This window comes from Notamacropus eugenii, chromosome 4, assembly GCF_028372415.1.
Source record: "Notamacropus eugenii isolate mMacEug1 chromosome 4, mMacEug1.pri_v2, whole genome shotgun sequence".
Lineage (NCBI taxonomy): Eukaryota > Metazoa > Chordata > Mammalia > Diprotodontia > Macropodidae > Notamacropus > Notamacropus eugenii.
This window is the reverse complement of record NC_092875.1, coordinates 124643764-124668889: the sequence shown is the minus strand read 5'-3', so window position 1 is coordinate 124668889 and position 25126 is coordinate 124643764. Positions and strand designations below refer to the sequence as shown.

At 39.0% G+C, this 25126-nt stretch overlaps 1 protein-coding gene across 5 annotated transcripts in view; it reads left to right on the top strand.

The window, feature by feature from the left end:
* The window catches only part of MTBP (MDM2 binding protein), an 88212-nt gene that overhangs the window by 39657 nt on the left and 23429 nt on the right, over positions 1–25126 (top strand). For 3 of the 5 annotated variants that reach the window (XM_072603191.1, XM_072603190.1, XM_072603189.1), the window contains 4 exons: positions 432–596; positions 1106–1348; positions 6377–6470; positions 9267–9422. In XM_072603191.1, the coding sequence (XP_072459292.1) occupies positions 432–596; positions 1106–1348; positions 6377–6470; positions 9267–9422 (658 nt within the window). The remainder of the gene's footprint in view (positions 1–431; positions 597–1105; positions 1349–6376; positions 6471–9266; positions 9423–25126) is intronic. The other 2 variants (XM_072603192.1, XM_072603193.1) reach the window with 2 other exon arrangements.

Below are 25126 nucleotides of genomic sequence, written 5' to 3'. Positions count from 1 at the left end.
TAGCTAGTTTGACAGACTTTTTTACTTACATGTTAAGTTTTTATATATCACCCAATGATACAAGTGCTTCTGTAAATCAGTTTTAATGCTAACAGTATTAGTAGAAGTCATGATTAGTTTACCTTTTAGTTTTGTCTCATATCAAAAGCTTTTATTTTCTGCTGTTTTGCTATTTTATCTTTTTTTTGTTGATAATAGTAACTGTCAGTATTCTGTAATTGATGGCCATCTAAGCATAATGTACAAATTTAATCCAACTATACCATGAAAAATTAAGTACAACAAAGTTAGTACCATATTTAGATACCTGATTCAAAAACGACTCATATTTGTTAAGAGTTAAGCTTAAAATTGTAGTAAATGGGTTATAATTAGACTGTGAAGTAAAAGTTTTTTGGTTTTGTTATGAGTTGATTTACTTTGTCTCATAGGAAGAAAGGAATCTATAGAACAGCCTGTTACAATTTCTCCTAATGAACTCACTAGTCTGTTCTCGCTCATAAGGGAACGTTTTATAGAATCTTTTGATGCCCGTGTTCCTAAAGCACCTCTTCACAAGGCTACAAACAAAATTAAAACTTCAGAAATAATACAAGGTAATATTTCATTTCTTTAAATGTGTATTCTTTGTATTTCGCTATACGTTTATCAAAACTCATAATTGCCTTTTAGTTATATAAGTATATAAAATATATTGGATATTTTTTAAAAGACCAAACTTCATCAAACATTATAAAATGTGTGTTGTTTCATTTGCTTTGTGAAATTTATTTTTATACTTGTGTTTTTTCATATTATTAAGTCTTAAACCCTTTGAGACTTAGTGCAGTGGATAGAGAGCTTGGAGTTAGGAAGACCTGAGTTCAAATGCAGCCATAGACACTTTCTAATTGGGTGACCCTGGGCAAGTCACTTAACCTCTGCTTGCCTCAATTTCCTCATTTTTAAAACAGGAATAATTATAATTGCACCCATGTCCCAAGGTTGTTTTGAGTATCAAATGAGGTAATATTTGCAAAGTGTTTAGCACAATGTCTGTCACTTAGTAAATACAATATGTTAGCTAGTAATGGTTGTAGTATATTTTTCATCTTTGCTTTTTTAGGACATAACACCAGTACACACTGGGTGCACCTGGCAGGCCTGGCTCACAATGGTACAGAGCAGCAGAAGCAAGAGGGCAACACCATTGAAGGAGATGGTGATGATGGCCCCCGTAGACAGTCCCACCCCCATCGCAGGACAGGGCCTTCCCTGGGCAGCTCAACCCCTGGGCCCCAGCCCATCCCTGGGGGACTTGGCAGGAAAGACGGAGACACTGGCAAGAGGGCCCAAGGCAGCCGGACAGGTATCCAGGGAGCAGAGAAGTACTATCCCTTGAATGTCCCACTCACTGCTCCTGCCCTGCTGAGAAGCTTTCATCTTGGCCCGAGGCTGGGGCCGGGACTCCAGGGATGCACTGCTCTGAGGCAGCCATAGGGGCCTGCCTGCCGGGCGGCAGCTTGTCCTCCTCCGACCATGGGTCCAGGCAGGCACGCTCCGAGGCCTCACCTTGCCCACCCCCCTACCCCCAGCAGAGCCTCAGTCACACTGCTCCTCCCGGAGCCCAGAGCCCAGGGCTGGAGAGCACCAGTGGCTGCAAAACAGCATGAACAGATTTTTCTTGAGAATCTGTTATGTACTAGAGCTGTTATACAAACTCCTAGCCATATAAAGTCGACATTCTGCCAGAAGATACACCATCAGTGCAACATAATTTGAGGAGCAAGAGAGTATGAACAACTGTACAGATCAAGAAAAGCTTCCTGTAGAAGATTGATAGCACCCAGTCTGAGCCTTGAAGGAAGCTAAGGATACTAAGAACAGCGGTCGCTAGAGAGTGACCAAGTGTAGGAGTGAGATAAGTCACGTAGCCCCAGAGAGAAAGGTGGAGCGGCAGGAAAGCTAAGGGCCCAGGTGACACAGTGCATGTAGTCAGGAGGACCTGAGTTCAAGTCCTTCTTCAGATACAAGTCACCTAAATGCTGCATATCTCAGTTTTCTTATCTGTAAAATAGCAGCATCTTTCTTCCAATATAATTGTGAAGACAAAATAAATAGCATATGTAGAGCAGTTTGTTGCCTTAAAGTGTTATATAAATGTTAGCTATTCTCATTATTGTTATTGTTAGCTGAGAAGGTATATTGAGGCTGCATTGTGAAGGATTTCAGTGCTAGGCTGAAGATTGTGTTATCCGAGAAGAAATAGCGAGTCTGTATAGATGGAACAGTGACATGGTCATGTTTATACATTAGGAAGATTATTTTGACAGTTGTGTGGAGGATGAATGTGTGGAGGAGACCAGTTTGGAGGGTTATACTAGTCCAGGGCAGAGCTGCTGGTGCTCATGGCTAGAGTCTTTGTGAGTAGAGAGAACAGTCCCTGTATTCAGGAGATCCTGTAGAGCCAAAAAGAAAAAGCAGAATGGTAACTCCTCCTGTCAGCCCTCTCAGGAAGGTTTACATGGACCAAAGTGAAAGTCCATGTAACAGGAAAGAGTGTACACAGTGAGAACAGTGTAATGGGATGGTCTGCCACCCCAGATCCACCAAATACTATGTCATCATGACCAAGCTTAGTCTTGAAGAGCTTTGAGAATACTCTTCCCTTTATTTATAGACTTGGGGGACTGTTTTCATTAAACATTGTATATATTGTCAGACAGTTGTTTGGGTTTTCTGAACTACTTTTTTTTTCTTTTTTTTTTTATCTTTAAGAGATCACTTCTGAGATAGGGTTAGAAGAAAGAACATTGAAAAATTAACATCATAAAAACAAAAGACATTTGAACCCTTTAAAAAAGGGAACTCCAAGTCATCTCAGATTCTGAGACATAGTGCTGCTAAGGTGCTGTAGTGGTTTTTGTGTTTAGTGGCTTGTAAATTGGGAGCAAAATGCCTGAACCGGTTATCTTCTGGGTGGAGTTGGCCTGTGCTCTTAGAATTCAGAACATGATTTCAGCCTGTCCCATGGACACTTAATCAATACCCTTATTCTTGCTAAGCCAGGTGAGGGCCTCAGAACTCTAAGAGACTATGGCGCTCTGGGATTCAGAAGCTGTTAGGGCCAAAATAAAATGCACGCTCTATCATTGGAGGACTTCATGGTAGGTGTCATTTGTCAAATGATTATTCTTCCCCCCATAGCTTCCAGGTATCATACCTGAGTTCAAATCTGGCACCAGACACTTACTAGCTGTGTGACATTGGACAGATAACTTCTGTCTGCCTCAGTTTCCTTAGCTGTAAAATGGGGATATTATAGTAGCACCTACCTCCCAAGATTTTTGTGAAGATCAGCTTCTAAAACCACAGTGTCTGGTAGACACTTAATAAATAATGGTTCCTTTCCCCTTCCAAGTTCCCTTCTTGCTCCCTTTATCCCCATGCTTCTGAGTCATTGTGTGCTTAGGTGAAAAGACTTCCCCCTTCTACTTTCCATCTATATTCTTTATCTACCTTAGCCTTGGTCCTCCACAGTACATATCATTTTCAGGTCCCATCCCCTTTCCATTTCACCCTCCACAGTTTTGGGATTATTTTATTTTTTTTCCTTTTTTTTTTTTTTTTTTGAGGGAGAGAAGGCAAGGCAGTTGGGGTTAAGTGACTTGCCCAGGGTCACACAGCTCGTTAGTGCCAAATGTCTGAGACTAGATTTGAATTCAGGTCCATCCTGTCTCCTCTCTCTCTATTCTCTGTGCCACTTAGCTTCCCCTTTTTGGTCTATTTTAAAGAAAGCTATTTATCTTAGACATTTTTACTTCATTGCCTTTCTATGTTCTTGGGCCGTTGCAAACCAGGTTTTCACAGAAGTCACTGTATACCTTGCCATCCTCTCCAAAACTGAGTGAATATTCTGGTGCAATAAGAGTTCGTTACTTCTATTCCTAGACTTTTTTTTTTTTTTGCTACAACTTCTCTTTCTGTAACATTTGCTTCATCCATCGTTATGGATCCATAATGATGGTTGGAGCAAATCTCATTACCCACTTCAGTTCTTTGTTGAAGTCATCTGTTGACCTCCAGGACATTTTTCTCTATTTCTCAAGAACTTTAGAACTTGGCTCACAGATGTTCCCTCCATCTTAATTCCTGTCCTCATATATACTTAGGGACTTCAACTTAAATGTGGATGTTTCCTTGGACGCTTTGGCCTCTCAGTTCATCAGCCTCCTAACTTTGATGCTGTCTATCTTCATTCCACTTCAGCCATACACTTCCATGAACTCACTGTCTCCCCTCATTGTTCTGCTTCTTTGATAAAGAACTCTGTGTTCTTGTCTCAGACTAGAACCTCCTCTTTTCCCATCTTTTCCTATACTTAACCTGTGCTGAGCTTTTTTCTTCATCTTCGCCACTTTCTCCATTCCCTTCAACTACTCCCTGTCCTCCCAGTCCATGAGACCATCTATTCTGTTTTAGTTTCCCTTCTCTCCCTTTTGTAGTTCAGCTGTATACTACTTAGCTTTAAGGCCTTTGCTCACTTGTCCTTTTACCCATCTCCTTGCCAAACCCCTAAAAAGTCACATACTACTGCTACTTCTTAGGCTGCTCACACTACCTACCTTCTTCCCTGTGTTCCATATCACCAGCAAAAGACGTGGTCTTCTGTTTTATTGATTAAACAGAAAGCATTTAGTTGAAGATCTTTTCCCCACTCTACAGTTCACAGCCCTCCTTCAGTCTCTCCTCCTTTGCTTCAGTTCTTTTGAAGGTTAACCCTAACTCCTCAGCAGGATACATGATTTACTTTCTTGATCTCATATCCTTCTCTGCCCTGTGAGCTTGTTGGCTTTGAGTCCTTTCCTAAAATAATATTTCTTCTCTGCTCTTCTGTAGTATAAAGTACTTGGGCTTTTTAATGATAACTATTTTGCTCATTACCTAGTGACCTTATTTTGGTTGCTTCTGGGTTACCAATTGTGTTCCAAGGGGATTGAATGTACTAGAAGTTTTTAGATAGGTGGAAATGGTTGCTATCATTTTTGTTCTTAAAATCAGATTAAAATGTTATACAAAGAAAACCCTGTAATATCAAATTTTTTGTCTAGTCTTTCCATTCCCTATCATGGCTTTGTCCTTCATCATTTGTCTGGGTGGTCTTCATTATCAGATGGACTATTTTTGTTGGATTATTTGGAAGCATGTCAATAAATAATTTTTTAACATGTCTGTTCATCTGTCTCCTCTGCACATGACTGATCAGAACAAGTAATGTTTCATTTTTATGCTTTCAGCGAAGAACAGTATCTACATTGAGAGTAATTATTTTAAAATGATAGTCCTATAGTATCTAAGTAATCCAGAAAAAATTAGCCAACTCATTCCTTCTTGAAGGAAAGAAACTTACTTCATTTAACTTGGTGTTGATTTAATGAGGTTAGAACAGGGTTAAAGTATAAATAGTAGACTACTAAAATGGTCAAAAATGTTTGACTACTTTCTGGAATAAACATGTTTTTAAATGCAAATAAACATTCAGGAAGAAAGATCTCAGCCTGCAGATGTTTTTCCATTTTAATTATATTCATCTGTTCTTTAATGTAATAATATATTAGTACATCAGATCACAAAATGAATATTAGGAGTTTGAGGTCCACTAACACTAGATTATCTCTATTGTTCCATAATTCTAAAAGTATTCCCCTCTAATGGAAAATTTACTTGTTTTTCTTTCTAAATTCTGGTCTTTTGATTTCTCTTAAATGGCAAATTTGTTCTTTCATTTAAAACAGTTTATAATCATGCTAATTTCAGTTTTGTAAATAATTTTAAAAATAGCCTATTTTTTAAAAGTAGCCTATAAAGATAATATTTTCTCTTTTCCCAACAAATTTTGTTATCTCCTATAGTACATAGCAGAATATAGAGCATATAGGAGATAAATCAATAAATAATTTTTAATAAATGAATGAACTTGTCCTTGTATAAACAGCCTTGGTGGTCTAATATTCATAGCTTATAGACCTGTAGTTACTGTTATTTTAAATGCAACAAAATTGAGTTTGTTAGCACCTTTTAGAGGATATAATAGAAAGAATGCTAGACTTAGAGTTAGAAGAGGCTGTGTGTGATGTGAATCTTCTCATGGCTTGTTTCATCAGTTCCTGTGGGTGTTAGCTTCCCATATGACTGTGGTCAAGGTAGTCAGCCTTTTTTAAACCTCACTTTCTTTGTCTGTCAAATGGAAAAACCAATATTTGTAGTGCTTCTTCACACAATTGCTGTGAGCTCAAAGCAGATGTTTGTAAAATTTGCACATCTTTGCAAATTATAAGAATGATGTATAATTATGAGCTATTGTTATTTCTCATATTTCTAAAAAATATTTCTTTAGAATCCACATTTCTGGAAACTAATCCCTTGGAATGGCCAGAAAGACATGTTCTTCAGAACTTGGAAACTTTTGAAAAGGCCAAGCAAAAATTCAGGTAATTGTTGTGAGCTGACGGTCACTACAGAGGCAGGATTAAACCTAACTTGCTGTGTAGGCATAGAGTTGCCCATGTGACTGTCTGGCTGTCAGTCTGTTGTCAAGCCTCCCACCATCTTTGGTGTGTGCTCCATCTCTGTACTAACACATCTTGTGCTGAGCTGCCAACATGATCTTCCCAGTGTACACCTCTGACTAGCACATTTATTTTCAACACACTCCCAGGATCAAATACAAAATCCTCCATTTGGCTTTTAAAGGCCTTCATAGCCTGACCCCTTCCTGCCTTTCCAGTCTTTTCACACTTTACTGTCCTTCAAATATACTACAGTCCAGTAACACTGGTCCTGTTGCTTTTTACTTACAACACTGTATCTCCTGACACCATACCTTTGCATTGGTTGTCCCTCATGCCTGGAATGCCTTGTCCTCATCTTCTTTTCTTGTTTTCATGGCTTCCTTTAAGCCTCAGTTCAAGTTCTGTGTTGTAGAAGAGACCTTTCCCAGTCCTTGCCATTAATGCCTCCCCTCTGAGGTCACCTCCCATTTACCCTCTATGTATCGTGCATTTAAAGAGTTGTTTGCATGATGTCTTCTGCATTATAAAGAGAGCTCTGTACAGGCAACTAACTGTGTTTTTACCTTTCCTTTTTATCCCAGTCTCTTAGCACAGTTCCTGAAACATAACAAGTGTTTGATAAATGCTAGTTGATTTGTTGACTTAGGGGACTGTTTAGTGGTGTTTATTGAGTGCCTTGGTGTTTTTAGGTGTTTATCACTTCATTTCTCTAACAGATTTGCTTGTTTTCTATCCTCTCTCAGCACCATAAATTAATTAAGGGAATGCTTACTTAACTTTTCATTTCGGGTGAATGTTTGTGGGCAAAAGATGCTTGTTTGGTGTGTAGAGCAAGTTTAAGGTAGGGATAATGGAGGGGGGAAGCTACTACCTTGTAATCTCACCTGTGAACCTTTATTTTTAAAATGCTTTGTTATTCTTGCATATAAAGTACTTCACAAATACAAATTATACGTTTTCCCCATTGTATGAAGAGTATGGAATGATCTAGTGTTATACTGAGTCAATACTCAACAGTTGCCAGATAAAAATTAGACCAAGCCAGGAAGCAATTTATGTCAGGTTCCACAATAAGATACATCATGATGCAAACATCTGGTTTCATTATAAAATAATGTTATGGAAGGTTTTTTAAAAATATTATTTGACTTTTATTAGTCTTTATGTCATTCACTCAAAAATTAAGAACAATTTTGAATGGAGACGAGTAATATAAATATATTTGTCATCAGTTAATAAAAGTAACTTACAATTCTAAAACTATAGTGTTAGTATTCTAATCACATAGATTAGAACCCAATTTGGAGAATGAGGAAGAAATGTTCTTTCATTAATGTAAAGTCATGAAATAAATATTCTGTAGAGATAAAGTATCACTTCATTATATTTTGGGAACAAGGTGATGTGATAGGAGTTTTGAATGGCCTTCTGATTAAATACAGTGTTATTTCAATGTTGCAAAGCTCTTCCTTGAGTCAAAACATAATTGTTCTCCTTTTTCAGTTCTCATTACTTTCTGTAGCTAGCTATTTTTGCTGACTCTTTTTTAATTATAAAAAGTACCCAGCTTGGAAGTCCAGAGACCTGTGTTACATTCCTGGCTGTGTTGTTAGAGAGTTATATAACTTTGGGCAATTCTTTTAACCACTGGTTCCCAGTTTTCTTATCTGTGAAATTAGATAGAGTACCTTACACCTGTACAGTAATTTTAGTTATTCAAAATGCTTTTGTATCCATTACCTCAGTTAGCAATAATACTTGTGCCTTATCTACCCTTTGTGGCTGTTGTAAGCAGGACTTAGACAAGCATAAAATAGTATCCACATGTCAGGTATTTCATGCTGGTGATTCAGTGCCTTTTCATAGTGAGCCATAATCATGGCTTGAAGAGACCTTGAGAATTTTATGATGACTGCATCTTTTCATGGGCATTCTGAACTTCAATTCTCTTTCAGTAAATTCTCAACAGGGTAAAAGAGACATAAAGGACAGTAGTCCTTGCCCTAAAAAATTTACAATTTTGTAGGGTTTGCAGAAGATACACTTACCAGTGTCATAAAATCTTGTACAGTTTAAAATTTTAGAAACCTTATATAAGTGCCCAAGAGTATAATGTGTAAAGAAGAAATTGAAGTACAGTGAGGTTAATCAAGAGAAAATTCCATCGAGGAGGAATACATGCCTCAATACTGTCCTTAGGCAGCAGCACACAGTCGTGCCAGCATTGCTGACTATATGTCTGAGATCTGTTGTGATTTCTAAATTTTTTTGTTTTGTACTTATATTTAGTCGTTCTCTCAGTTTTTATTCATTCAGTAAGAATTTTTTAAGCACATACTATATTTTGGGCACTGTGTTGGATTCTTTGTATATAATGACAAACCAAGATGATCCCTATCCTCAAAGAGCTTACTTACATCCTTTAAAAATTATGGATGTATGGATACATAGATATATACAACACAAATATGTATACATATATGTTAGCTTTATTTCTAACTGTCTCTCCCTTCCCCCCAATAAGCAAGCCAACCCATGTAACAAGAATAAGGGGAAGAGAGAGGGAACATTTTAATAAAGTATATAATCCTTTACTCATCCCTGGCTATAGGGTTAGTTGAGGTTTTATTTTATTGGTTTCTGATCATCAGCTTTTTATGGTCAGGTTGAATTCTTCCTCAAAAGAGTAACTCGCTTCACCTCCCACCCCTCTAGAACTCCTATGCTGTCACGTTCATCTGAGCATTTACTGGGCCATAAGGATGGTCATCGGGAATCAACCACCTTACTAGATGCAAAAGAACTGCTGAAATACTTTACACCAGATGGATTACCAATTGGGGATCTTCAGCCTTTGCATATCCAAAAGAGGTAAGTTATTAGTACTCATAAACTTATATAATTTATGTTTATCACAAATGATGTAACAGCTTCTGATTAGCTCTGTTTTTGGAGCACCGTATTGATAATGCAGAGAGATCTTATGCTCCTTCTCTGTGGTGTGTCATTGTTCTTAACACTGTAGAAGGTTACAGCTTGCAAACATAGTACCTTCCAGATGTGTTTGCATCTAAGGGAAATTAAAGGTAAGGAATAAATGGACTATTAATATTTGTTTCTCAGCCATCGTTGGAAAAAGTATTCAAAGCACGTTCATTACTGATGATGGACCAGAACAAGTGTCTTTATATACAAAGGATAGTATGTTATTATTATTCTCTGGAGAATAAATTTTGTATCTCTACAAAAGCAGTCACTTTACGGTCATCCTGTAGCTTTTGATTCTACCACTAGATGGCAAGACTAGTCAGTCCATGGTTTGCAGTTGAAAGAATCTCTACATACATGTTGCTGCTAAGAAATTTAGGTTCCCACTAGGAGACATTATTCCTCGGAGATTGGGAATTGGGATTGGTGGCTTGGGAGGGAGCAAGGCATAGTAAAGAAGCATTTCTATACACTGGCAGTTAAATGTTGGGGATATCAAGAAAGGCAGAAACACTGTTCCTCTCAAGGAGCCTGCATTCCAGTTGATACTCTCTAAATAATAGAAAATATATACAAAGTACATGGAAGGTACTTTCAGAGGGAATATCCTGTCAGAGGTGGAGGAATAAGAGAGGAGTCCAGAAAGCCTGCTTGGAGAAGGTGGCATTTGAGTCTTGAAGGAAGTCAGGAAAAGTAAGGAGTGGAAGTGAGGTGATAAAGCGTTTCGGTCATGAGGAGCAGGATAGTGAAACAGAGATGGGAGAGGGAAGGTTGTGTTGGAGGAACTGCAAATAGGACAGTGTAGTTATATCATAAAGTATAGAGAAGGGAGAAAAGTGTGAAAAGGTTAGAAAGAAAAGAAAGTTTTGAAGGTCCTTAAATGACACGTATAGGAACTCAGAAAGGGTCGATATATTCTGTACATATGTGGCACTCCTCTGGATAGTTCCCAATGTACTGTGCTCTCTCTACTTCCTATTCTTACCTCCACCAGGTCAATATTCCCATGACCAAAACAGCAACCAATTCTCCCCAAAGCTGGAACTCACTCTGGTCCAATAAGATGCATGCTTTTTGACTTTAGAATCGAACCTTTTGAGAAAAGATTATGTATTTTTAATAGGAGCTCATAGCATTTAATCCCATAGCATTTAATCACACATTTAATTGAATGGTTTTAATGAGATAATGTAAAGATCTCTAGAAAGTGTGAAACAAACAGCTGTTGTTCTAAGCCAGCCGACTCTGAAGTTCTGGTCTGATTCCCCGTCATGAATGAAGCTACTTTAAGGCCCTCACAAGCTTTAGTAACTTCTCTCAAGCTAGAAGGCCTGTTAGTGCCACCTGCCATGTTTGTTACCTCAGGGCCAGCCTAGCCACATTTGGAGAGGATCTCTGCCAGAAGATTGGTCATTGGTGACTTATCTTTTTTTTTTTTTCAAACTATAACACTTCTTACAATTATCTATGGAGGTGCGGAAGAGCTTTAATCCACGTGGAGGGAGGGAGTGTAGAGAAGTTACACTAAGTAGAGATTGCTCAACTTGTCAGGGATGCTAGGTGATCATTCCTTTAAAAAAAAATACATTCGGGGGCTGAGCCAAGATGACGGAGTAGAAAGACGCACATACATATAGCTCCGAACCCACAACCCATAGAACACCTGTAAATAGCAACTCACTGCGAATTCTGCAGCACCAGAGGCCACAGAACATTGGAGCGAAGGAGATTTCTGTTCCAGAGGGACCTGCAAACCTCTCGCAAAAGGTCCTTTGCACTGCGGACTGGGCGCCGTGGACTGGGAGCCAAGAACAGCCCTGCCGCAGCTGCGGCACTGAGAGGAACAGATCCGAGCTGGCTTCAGGGACGGGATCTCCAGCGGCCACGCGGGTCCCTCCACCCACAGGTGACAAGGGTCGGTGAGAGGGTCTCTTTGGCGGGTCGAGAGGGGAGTGGCGTGCCCCCATAACTCAGGCCCCCTCGGAAAGCAGCAGCAGAGGTGGGAGCAGACTGGGGCTCCCCAAGCAGGCAGGAGCCTGGATCCATTGTTGAAGGTCTCTGCATAAACCCCCTGAGGGAACTGAGCCCAAGAGGCGGCCCTGCCCCCACCTGAGCACCTGAACTTGATCTCACGCTGAATAGCAGCCCTGCCCCCGCCCAAAGCCCTGAGGCTGGCAAGCAGCATTTGAATCTCAGACCCCAAGCGCTGGCTGGGAGGATCCTGAGGTGAAGTGGGTGTGAAGAGAATATTCAGAAGTCAAGTCACTGGCTGGGAAAATGCCCAGAAAAGGGAAAAGAAATAAGACTATAGAAGGTTACTTACTTGGTGAACAGGCATTTCCTCCCTTCCTTTCTGATGAGGAAGAACAATGCTTACCATCAGGCAAAGACACAGAAGTCAAGGCTTCTATATCCCAGCCCACTCAATGGGCTCAGGCCATGGAAGAGCTCAAAAAGGATTTTGAAAATCAAGTTAGAGAGGTGGAGGAAAAGCTGGGAAGAGAAATGAGAGACATGCAGTCAAAGCATGAACAGCAGGTCAGCACCCTGCTAAAGGAGACCCCAAAAAATGCTGAAGAAAATAACACCTTGAAAAATAGGCTAACTCAATTGGCAAAAGAGGTTCAAAAAGCCAATGAGGAGAAGAATGCTTTCTAAAGCAGAATTAGCCAGATGGAAAAGGAGATTCAAAAGCTCACTGAAGAAAATAGTTCTTTCAAAATTAGAATGGCACAGATGGAGGCTAATGACTTTATGAGAAATGAAGAAATCACAAAACAAAACCAAAAGAATGAAAAAATGGAAGATAATGTGAAATATCTCATTGGAAAAACAACTGACCTTGAGGATAGATCCAGGAGAGACAATTTAAAAATTATGGGCCTACCTGAAAGCCATGATCAAAAAAAGAGCCTAGACATCATCTTTCATGAAATTATCAAGGAAAACTGCCCTGAGATTCTAGAACCAGGGGGCAAAATAAATATTCAAGGAATCCACAGATCACCACCTGAAAGAGATCCAAAAAGAGAAACTCCTAGGAACATTGTAGCCAAATTCCAGAGTTCCCAGGTCAAGGAGAAAATATTGCAAGCAGCTAGAAAGAAACAATTCAAGTATTGTGGAAATACAATCAGAATAACACAAGATCTAGCAGCTTCTACATTAAGGGATCGAAAGGCATGGAATAGGATATTCCAGAAGTCAAAGGAACTAGGACTAAAACCAAGAATCACCTACCCAGCAAAACTGAGTATAATACTTCAGGGGAAAAATTGGTCTTTCAATGAAATAGAGGACTTTCAAGCATTCTTGATGAAAAGACCAGAGCTGAAAAGAAAATTTGACTTTCAAACACAAGAATGAAGAGAAGCATGAAAAGGTAAACAGCAAAGAGAAGTCATAAGGGACTTACTAAAGTTGAACTGTTTACATTCCTACATGGAAAGACAATATTTGTAACTCTTGAAACTTTTCATTATCTGGGTACTGGGTGGGATTACACACACACACATGCACACACGCACACACACATAGAGACAGAGGGCACAGAGTGAATTGAAGAGGATGAGCTCATATCTTAAAAAAATGAAATCAAGCAGTGAGAGAGAAATATATTGGGAGGAGAAAGGGAGAAATGGAATGGGGCAAATTATCTCTCATAAAAGAGGCAAGCAAAAGACTTTTCAGTGGAGGGAAAAAGAGGGGAGGTGAGAGAAAAACATGAAGCTTACTCTCATCACATTCCACTAAAGGAAGGAATAAAATGCACACTCATTTTGGTATGAAAACCTATCTTACAATACAGAAAAGTGGGGGAGAAGGGGATAAACAGGGTGGGGGGGATGATGGAAGGGAGGACATGGGGAGGATGGAGCAATTTGATGTCGACACTCATGGGGAGGGATGGGATCAAAAGAGAATAGAAGTAATGGGGAACAGGATAGGATGGAGGGAAATATAGCTAGTCTTATACAACACAACTATTATGGAAGTCATTTGCAAAACTACACAGATTTGGCCTATATTGAATTGCTAGCCTTCCAAAGGGAAGGGGTGGGGAGGGAGGGAGGTGAAGAAGTTGGAACTCAAAGTGTTAGGAACAACTGTCGAGTACTGTTCTTGCCACTAGGAAATAAGAAATACAGGTAAAGGGGTATAGAAAGTTATCTGGCTCTACAGGACAAAAGAGAAGATGGAGACAAGGGCAGAGCGGGATGATAGAAGAGAGAGCAGATTGGTCATAGGGGCAATTAGAATGCTTGGTGTTTGGGGGGGGAGGGGACAAAAGGGGAGAAAATTTGGAACCCAAAATTTTGTTAAAATGAATGTTAAAAGTTAAGTAAATTAATTAAAAAAAAATTCTAGTTTTTTGCCAGGAATTTAAATAATAATAATAAGTTTGCAAAGCGTTTTTACAAATTTTTATCATGATAACAATTCTGGAAGGTAGATGCTATTATTATTTCCATTTTACAGATGGGGAAACCAGGGCAGATAGAGTTTTAATCACTTGCCCACGGTCACATTCTAATAAGTGACTGAGGCCATATTTGAACTCAGGTTTTATCTGCTACACCACCTGGCTGCCTATATCAGATCTACTTTATTGGGCTGTATTTCCAATTTGCGCACTCCAATCTTGTCCCTTTTTTGAATATCAGAATATTTGTCTCTTCTCTAGTCCTACAGCACATTCCTCCTATTCTCCATTGTGTTTCAGACATGATAATGATCAGCAATCTCTTCTCCTGCTTTCAGTAATTTATCTTCATCTTGACTGAAATTCATCATGTACTGCTAGGTGCTCTTCTACTATCTCTCTACTTTCTTAAACTTTAGTCCTCTATTAAGCATCTGGTTTTGTCCTTTCTGGTCAAAAGATCAGTCTCTTTGGCAGAGAAGCAAAACAAGAGTTGGGGAGATCTGTCTGCAGTGTCTCTGCCTGCCATGAACAGTTATCCTGTCTCTTTTTTTATCCTTTTTTCTCCAATATAACTTGAAGTAACCCCAGAAAATTCCACCCTACCACACTTCACCTTTTGTTTTTTGTCTTTAGTATTAATTAGCAGCCTCTTTGCATTCTCAGCCTTGGCACTACAGAGGAAAATGCTAGATTGGGGATTAACACCTAGTTTCATGCCCTGGCTTTTCCACCAACAGCAGCTTTGTGACTGTGAGCAACTCATTTCCTGTGCTAGGCTTCAGTTTCCTCAGCCGTAAAAATAATGACTTTCTAAGTCTCATTCAGTTCTAAATTTGTGATCTTATGTTGTTGATGTTCATTCTTTTCAGTCATGTCTGACTCTTTATGAACCCATTTAGATTTTCTTGGCATAAATACTGGAGAGGTTTGCCATTTCCTTCTTCGGCTCATTTTATAGATGAGGAAACTGAGGCAAATAAGGTTAAATGACTTGCCCAGGGTCACATAGCTAGGAGATGTCTGAGGCCACATTTGAACTCAGGTCTTCCTGACTCCAGGCTTGGCATTCTATGCACTGTGTCACCTAACTGCCCTGTTCTTTGAAGACTGTGCTGTACTTGCATTTATCCTTATTTACCTGCCCTTGGTGCCATTTTCCTTACATATCTTTAAAATTTAAGTTGGTCATTTAATTCCCTGTGTATCTGCTTCAGTGTCTTTAAAACACCATACATAAATTACATATACAAATACATATCATACATGATGACTAAATATTACACAGCATGACTAATGATTAATTTTTTTTCCCAGTTTTTTGGAAAGAAAGTTTAATTGTTCCATACGGATGAGTTAAATAGATAAAACTATAGTTAGGCTTTACTTAAATGCCGAAAGGGTTTCCTTTTTTGTTTTTTTTTCTGAAAGATAGGAAGTATAAATCAAATATATCTAAATTATACTTTCTGAATTGTCAGAGGATACTAAATATATTACCTACTGTTATTAATGACCCTGATTCATAATTGTGACTATCAGTTCTTGTACTGTATGTCTCCACTATAATATATTTGATCTATGGCTGACTTAAAGTATGTTTAGTTTGTTCATGACTCTATAATAAAATCAGACTGTTGGGGTCTCATAGTTATACATTTAGCTCTTCTGTGTGGAAGGCAGTAATGGAAAAGATATTGAACTAAACTTTTAACAGGCTCTCTGTGTCCCAGTTTCCTCATCTGTAAAATGGGGATAATAATTGTACTGCCTTTCTCACGTGGTTGTTGTGAGGAAAACATTTTTATACCTTAAAAAGTACTATAAATGTAACTCATTATTATTATATGGTTATTCTCCGTTGGCCTCCATTGTTTTATTGTCATTTATCACTTTTACTGTCATTTTGCCTGTTTCTGCTTATTTCCCCATCCCAGCTTAGTGTTTCAGATCTGGTGGTGAACGTGTGGATGACGTGTCAGTAAGCTGTACTTCTCTTACAGAGTACAGGAACCAAGAGGGTATTTTTGAAGTACTTCACAATTCACAGGATTCTTTGTTACTTCTAGGTTGTGCTCTGTTCTTGGAGTGCTTGAACTTGTGAAGGCTCATCTCATCTCTTGCCTAATAGTTATCAGAGGGCACCAAAGTTGTTAGAACTAAATATAATGCTTTTTAAGATTTCAAGAGCTATAAAGCATAAAGAAGATGAGGCCTAGAAAACAGAGATACTGTATAACCTTGATAGAGTATATGAGTAGGTATTTTATATAATAACTAAGAATTAGGACTGGGAATAAAATCCCAAGTATTCCACTTCCCAGACTAGTATTTTATACTGTCATTAAAGTCTTTGTTTTTGAAAACTGTCAGATGTTATACTTTAAAATAAAAATGGGATTCATTTCAGGTTTTAAAATCAGAACGTGTTTTGATTAAAATTTGAAGAACTAGTCAAAATACAGCTATTAAAAAACTGAAAAGCATAAACAGTATGATTCATAGTATTCTACCTTCTGCATCTTTCAAAGAAGGAAATGTTGCCTTTATGAAGAGCTTCAGAATATTTCTGTATTTGCAAGCAAGTTGAAATTAGTGGTAGGTAAAGCTATCAATATTTTCTATATAGGCTGCAGCAGAGTTTCTGTGTTAATAAAGTAATGAACTTTTTTTTTCTCTTTAATCCTCTGTTATTGAAGCTTAGAAGCAAATAATTCACCTGGGCCCTTCCCAGTGTGTTCAAGATGAATATTGCCAACCACACTCAGAGGGGTGAAGGTATTTTCACTTTGTTGCAAATGATGATAGCTTTTCTGATATTTGGTATAACCTTTCTTAGTCTTAAGCAGTTTCATGCATATTGTATTTTAACCAGCAAACATTTAGCAAGTACCTACTATGCTCCCGGCACTGATAATGACAAAGACCAAAGTGAAACAATCCCTACTTTCAACAAGCTAATATTCTGAAAGGAAAGGTGAGATACACATATCAGGTTATATAACTGGAGGTTTGGAGAGGATAGTGAGAGGCAAGGTACTAGCATCTAAGAGAACCAGAAAAGGCCTTATGAAAACTTGGCACAAGCATAATCTTGAAAGAAATCCAAGTGTCCAAAACTTGGAGGTAAGCAGAGAGCAAGCGTTCTAGGAATGGAGGATCACTAGTGCAGAGCTGGGAGCGCGAGTGCCATGAGTGAAGAATGGCCAGGTCAGCATGACTGAATGGTAGACAATGTGTAGAAGGGAGTCATTTGTAATAAGTCAGTAACAATAGGAAGATCATAGTTTGCAATAGTTTTTAAAGGCTTAAACAGAGGCATTTATTTGATGCTAGAGGTTATATCCCAGTGGAGCTTATTGTATAAGAGAAGATGTTAGTATGGTCAATCATAATTGCACTTGTGGAAAAATTACTTTGACAGCCAAGTGAAGAATGCATTGGAATGGGGACAAGACTTGAGGCAGGGAAGACCAGACAAGCTATTACAGTAAGTTTAGACAAGAGAAGATGAGACCATGAACTCATGAGTGATAACTATGTGAAGTGGAAAGAGGGTGATTTATATTAGAGATATTGTGAAAATAAAAATGACAAAATTGGGCAACTGTATGTTAGAACATACATAAATGTTAATTAGAAGAAAGAATTGAATATGACCCTGAGAATGCAGATCAAAGTCATGAGAAGGGTGATGGTGTTCTTGATAGAAATATGGAAGTTTTTGTAAACCTAAAATGCTACATAAATGTGAATTTTTATAATTATTAGTGAAAACCAAGAGAACAGAAAGAGGGCACTAATGAAGATAATACATGCATCAGGAAACAGTATCATGGAATTGAATTGCACAGGTTTCTTGATGTAAATAATTAAAATTTAAAAAAATCTTTTGCATTGCGCATCATACTATAGAATTTCCTCCAGAAGCTCATTATCCATATGCATTTTAGACAGTATTTTGATAAAAAGTGTTTTCTACCAAGTTTTTCAGTACTCCAAGCATTAGAAGGGTGCACTGAAGTGTACCTCAATGATGTACATCTTAGGCCCCTTTATGCCTTAGTAAGATGGTCTTCAGGAGTTTCTGTGGCCAAAAAAAAAAAAATCATCTGGTGGTCTAAACCAACTTGCTAAACTGATCTTTGGATGGGCGTCAGACAACTCATTGCTTGATCTTTACTGGAAACCTTTCTAACTTGTAGAGATTGAAAGAACCTGTCTGATCTTTCAGTTAGCGCCTACATTTACCTCCACCTTGTTGGAATGGGACTTTAGTGGATGTCTACAAAGTGAATACTTAATAAATGCCAGTATCTTTATGGTCTCTTGACTAATTATATGACAACTAGCTGTGTGCAATGGAAGTAGGTAGTACAGTGGATAGAGAACCAGATTTGGAGTCAGGAAGACCTTAGTTCAGATCTGGCATCAGACTCTGTATGACCTTGGGTAAGTCATTTAACCCCCTATTTGCCTTGCTTTCTCATCTGTAAAATGGGGTCACAATAGAAAGGAAATGGCAAATCACTTCAATATCTTGGCCAAGAAAATTCCATGGATATGTAAAATCAGACACGACTAAACAGTTAAATGACAACAAAGGGAAGTGAATTGTTTCTTCAATATAGCAGATTTTTTTTGCTAGCACATCATTTAGAAAATTTTCCAGAGGATAGTTAATGTTGTAGTACAATTTGACCCTCTTGAAAGGCTTTATTTGAATTCATGATAAATCATGAATCAAAAGGTGAATTTGAGAAAGGATTTACTAATAAACAAAACTGAAAAACATTGTTTTTAGGTGAGTAGGTATGAGAGAGATAAAGTAAGTGCATATACTTTAAGGTCTTGATCATTATATTTAGGCTACTTAAGTTCTGCCTATTCTCTTTTTACTATTGCCTTCTAATTGTTCAGAATAAATTGGTCTTAATCTAGTTAACAAAGTTTAACTGTATTGTTGTTTTGATTGACATAACCAGTAATAGTGAAAAGAACGGCTCTGGAATTGAAGTTATAAAAGTGTTACTCATTGAAGGTCAAAAGTATTTTGCTTCACAAAGTTTGAACAGTAATGTAAATATGAATAGGGATTAAGGCAAATTTTTTTATGAATTTTTTTCTGTTAATTCATTTCCCTACTCCATCTTTGTCACTCTCTTTATCTTTGTACCTAATGCAGTGTACCATATATGGTTTGCCTTTGTTTCTTAAAGAATTTTTTTGGGAGGCAATATAGAAAGATGGAAGGAAGGATTAAGAACCTGTTATGTTCCAGGCACTGCGTTAAATGCTCTCCAAATATTATCCTCATTTGATCCTCCATTGAATTCATTTCATTGAACCCTGGAAAGCAGATGCTATTTTGAACCCCATTTTGGGGAAAGCACGGCTTGTCACACATCTAAACATATGTGTGAGGCTGGATTAGAACTTAGTTCTTCCTGACTCCTGGCACAGAACTTTTATCTACTACACTGCCTCCCTGCCTCAGAATGGGAGATGACACACAAAAGGGAACTGAAAAGGGGAGAAAGGATTGTACTGGGTTGGGGACATGGTTTTGAAATTCAGAGGAATTCGGGAACAGGGCCGGGAGAAGAATGAAGGTAGGTCAGCCTCAGCCCCCCACAACATGGAGACTCCATCCAGGAGGAAGTCTGTAGTGATGGAAGGTGGACAGGCCTTGCAGAGGGATATATTCAGGGATTTTGAGTCAATAGAAACCTAAGTCCAGGATTCACTCCTTACATTAGCTGTGTAACCATGGGTAAATCAATTACTTTTCTGAACCTGTTTCCTTATTTGTAAAGTAGGGGTGATTATATTTGGCAGCTACCTCACAAGATTTCTGTGAGAATCAAATGAGATAATTCTGGATTTTGAATACTATATATACACACACACACACACACACACACACACACACACGTGTGTATATGTATATATGTGTGTATATGTATGTATATGTATATATATGGCAGATACTATTATCATCTGTTAGTGGATCTTTTGTTGGTAGTGGTCTCGCATGGATGCTTTTAATTTTTGAGAGTATGTTAGATTTTGTAATACCCAGGTAATATTCACTGCACCAAGGATGACTGTGAATATGCCTGTGTAGTTTGGAATCTCAAAGTATAACAGACTCTCCATATAGAAGGCAGAGGAAAAATATTTATTCAGACACCAGAAAGCCAAATCTGTCATAGTAGCCAAGAAGTCAATATACATTTTCACTGCAGGGGACAAAGCCATTCCTCGCCCCCTCTTCCCAAGTCCCCCACCTCTTTCCCACAAACAAACACTCAGAAGCTTAGCAGTCTGTTTGCCTGTGTCCTCTCTCTCCTTTACCCTAGCTGCTCTCAATAACTTCCTCTCAGTTCTTCTCCACCCTTCCTATTCTACCCATTCAGCATGCTCCTCCCACCACATGTGACTTAGGCTTCCATGTGATTTAAGCAGGTCACATGGGCCATTAATGAATGGGAAAGATCTTCCCATTTAAATTATGGTTTAGAAAGATAAGAAACCCAAAAGGTCAGTGTAGTAGAGTCCCTGAGAGCTGAAAACTTGTAAAATAAAAAACATAGATACTGAAAAATGTGGAAAATTTCATTTGTTGGGAACCTATTTAGACATTTGTATGAATTCAAATAGTGGTCAGACTGAAGTTTATTTTTGTCCAATAAAAAAGGATTTCATAAGCAAATTAATAATGTTAGTAATACACTCACATTTATAACACTTGAAGCTTGGATAACTCTGGGTTATTTTAGTTTCCTGCGGTATACTCTGGCTATTACTGAGGCTTTTAACAACTTTGTATTGCTATTCATAGATATAATTGTGTGTCCTTAAAACTTTTTTTAAAAATTTATTTATTTAACTTTTAACGTTCATTTTCACAAAATTTTGGATTCCAAATTTGCTCCCCATTTGTCCCCTCCCCTGACCCCAAAACACCAAGCATTCTAATTGCCCCTATCACCAATCTGCGCTCTCTTCTATCATCCCTCCTTTCCCTTGTCCTCATCTTCTCTTTTGTCCTGTAAGGCCAGATAATTTTCTGTACCCCTTTACCTGTATTTCTTATTTCCTAGTAGCAAGAACAGTACTCAACAGCTGTTCCTAAAACTTTGACTTCCAACTTCTCTTCATCCCTCCCTCCCCACCCATTCCTTTTGGGAAGGCAAGCAATTCAATATAGGCCAGATCTGTGTAGTTTTGCAAATGACTTCCATAATAGTTGTGTTGTGTAAGACTAACTATATTTCCCTCCATCCTATCCTGCCCCCCATTGCTTCTATTCTCTCTTTTTATCCTGACCCTCCCCATGAGTGTTGACCTCAAATTCCTCCCTCCTCCCCGTGCCCTCCCTGCCATCATCCCCCCCACCCTGCTTATCCCCTTCTCCCCCACTTTCCTGTATTGTAAGATAGGTTTTCATACCAAAATGATTGTGCATTTTATTCCTTCCTTTAGTGGTATGTGATGAGAGTAAACTTCATGTTTTTCTCTCACCACCCCTCTTTTCCCCTCCACTAAAAAGTTTTTTGCTTACCTCTTTTATGAGAGATAATTTGCCCCATTCCATTTCTCCCTTTCTCTTCCCAATATATTTCTCTCTCACCTCTTAATTTCATTTTTTTAAGATATCCTATTCAATTCACTCTGTGATATTTTTCTCTGTGTGTGTGTTTGTGCGTGCGTGTGTGTGTGTGTGTGTGTGTGTGTGTGTGTGTGTGTGTGTGTGTGTGTGTGTGTAATCCCACCCACTACCCAGATACTGAAATGTTTCAAGAGTTACAAATACTGTCTTTCCATGTAGGAATGTAAACAGTTCAACTTTAGTAAGTCCCTTATGACTTTTCTTTGCTGTTTACTTTTTCATGCTTCTCTTCATTCTTGTGTTCATTCTTGTTCATTCTTTGAAAGTCAGATTTTCTTTTCACCTCTAGTCTTTTCATCAAGAATGCTTGAAAGTCCCCAATTTAGTTACAGGGGGGCGGAGCCAAGATGGCGGAGTAGAAAGACGCACATACACATAGCTCCGAACCCACAACCCATAGAACATCTACAAAAAAGTAACTCACGGGGAATTCTGCACCCAGAGGCCACAGAACATTGGAGCGAGGGAGATTTCTGTTCCAGAGAGACTTGCAAACCTCTCGCAAAAAGTCCTTTGCACCGCGGACTGGGAGCTGAGTACAGCCCTGCTGCGGCCGCGGCACCGAGAGGAAAAGATCCGAGCTGGCTTCAGGGACGGGATCTCCAGCGGCCACGCGGGTCCCTCCACCCACAGGTGACAGGGGTCGGTGAGAGGGTCTCTTTGGCGGGTCGAGAGGGGAGTGGGGTGCCCCCATAACTCAGGCCCCCTCAGGAGGCAACAGCGGAGGTGGGAGCAGACTGGGGCTCCCCAAGCAGGCAGGAGCCTGGATCCATTGTTGAAGGTCTCTTCATAAACCCCCTGAGGGAACTGAGCCTGTGAGGTGGCCCTACCCCCACCTGAGCACCTGAACTTAATCACACACTGAATAGCAACCCTGCCCCCGCCCAAAGCCCTGAGGCTGGCAAGCAGCATTTGAATCTCAGACCCCAAGCGCTGGCTGGGAGGATCCTGAGGTGAAGTGGGTGTGAAGAGAATATTCAGAAGTCAAGTCACTGGCTGGGAAAATGCCCAGAAAAGGGAAAAGAAATAAGACTATAGAAGGTTACTTACTTGGTGAACAGGCATTTCCTCCCTTCCTTTCTGATGAGGAAGAACAATGCTTACCATCAGGCAAAGACACAGAAGTCAAGGCTTCTGTGTCCCAGCCCACTCAGTGGGCTCAGGCCATGGAAGAGCTCAAAAAGGATTTTGAAAATCAAGTTAGAGAGGTGGAGGAAAAGCTGGGAAGAGAAATGAGAGACATGCAGTCAAAGCATTAACAGCAGATCAGCTCCCTGCTAAAGGAGACCCCAAAAAATGCTGAAGAAAATAACACCTTGAAAAATAGGCTAACTCAATTGGCAAAAGAGGTTCAAAAAGCCAATGAGGAGAAGAATGCTTTCTAAAGCAGAATTAGCCAGATGGAAAAGGAGATTCAAAAGCTCACTGAAGAAAATAGTTCTTTCAAAATTAGAATGGCACAGATGGAGGCTAATGACTTTATGAGAAATGAAGAAATCACAAAACAAAACCAAAAGAATGAAAAAATGGAAGATAATGTGAAATATCTCATTGGAAAAACAACTGACCTTGAGAATAGATCCAGGAGAGACAATTTAAAAATTATGGGCCTACCTGAAAGCCATGATCAAAAAAAGAGCCTAGACATCATCTTTCATGAAATTATCAAGGAAAACTGCCCTGAGATTCTAGAACCAGAGGGCAAAATAAGTATTCAAGGAATCCACAGATCACCACCTGAAAGAGAGCCAAAAAGAGAAACTCCTAGGAACATTGTGGCCAAATTCCAGAGTTCCCAGGTCAAGGAGAAGATATTGCAAGCAGCTGGAAAGAAACAATTCAAGTATTGTGGAAATACAATCAGAATAACACAAGATCTAGCAGCTTCCACATTAAGGGATCGAAGGGCATGGAATAGGATATTCCAGAAGTCAAAGGAACTAGGACTAAAACCAAGAATCACCTACCCAGCAAAACTGAATATAATACTTCAGGGGAAAAATTGGTCTTTCAATGAAATAGAGGACTTTCAAGCATTCTTGATGAAAAGACCAGAGCTGAAAAGAAAATTTGACTTTCAAACACAAGAATGAAGAGAAGCATGAAAAAGTAAATAGCAAAGAGAAGTCATAAGGGACTTTACAGAAGTTGAACTGTTTACATTCCTACATGGAAAGACAATATTTGTAACTCTTGAAACTATTCAGCTTCTGGGTACAGGGTGGGATAACACACACACACACATGCACATGCACACGCACACGCACACACACATAGAGACAGTGCACAGAGTGAGTTGAAGAGGAGGAGATCATATCTTAAAAAAAAAAAATGAAATCAAGCAGTGAGAGAGAAATATATTGGGAGGAGAAAGGGAGAAATGGAATGGGGCAAATTATCTCTCATAAAAGAGGCAAGCAAAAGACTTTTTAGTGAAGGGAAAAAGAGGGGAGGTGAGAGAAAAACCTGAAGTTTACTCCCATCACATTCCACTAAAGGAAGGAATAAAATGCACAGTCATTTTGGTATGAAAACCTATCTTACAATACAGGAAAGTGGGGGATAAGGGGATAAGCAGGGTGGGGGGGATGATGGAAGGGAGGGCACGGGGAGGAGGGAGGAATTTGAGGTCAACACTCATGGGGAGGGTCAGGATCAAAAGAGAGAACAGAAGTAATGGGGGACAGGATAGGATGGAGGGAAATATAATTAGTTCTTACAGAACACTACTATTATGGAAGTCATTTGCAAAACTACACAGATCTGGCCTATATTGAATTGTTTGCCTTCCAAAGGGAAGGGGTGGGGAGGGAGGGAGGGCAGATTGGCAGACAGGGGCAATTAGAACCCTCGGTGTTTTGGGGTGGGGGGAGAGGACAAAAGGGGAGAAAATGTGGAACCCAAAATTTTGTGAAAATGAATGTTAAAAGTTAAATAAATTAATAAAAAAAAAAAAAGTCCCCAATTTAATTGAAAGACCATTTTTTCCCCTGAAGTATTATACTCAGTTTTGCTGGGTAGGTGATTCTTGGCTTCAGTCCCAGCTCCCTTGACTTCTGGAACATCACATTCCACACCCTTCGATCCCTTAATGTAGAAGCTGCTAGATCTTGTGTTATCCTGATTGTATTTCCACAATACTTGAATTGTTTCTTTCTAGCTGCTTGCAATATTTTCTCCTTGACCAGGGAATTCTGGAATTTGGCCACAGTGTTCCTAGGAGTGTCTCTTTTTGGATCTCTTTCAGGAGGTGATCAATGGATTCTTTCAATATTTATTTTGCCCTCTGGTTTTAGAATCTCAGGGCAGTTTTCCTTGATAATTTCATGAAAGGTGATGTCTAGGCTCTTTTTTTTGATCATGGCTTTCAGGTAGTCCCATAATTTTTAAATTGTCTCTCCTGGATCTCTTTTCCAGGTCAGTTGTTTTTCCAATGATATATTTCACATTTTCTTCCCCATTTTTTTTCATTCTTTTGGTTTTGTTTTG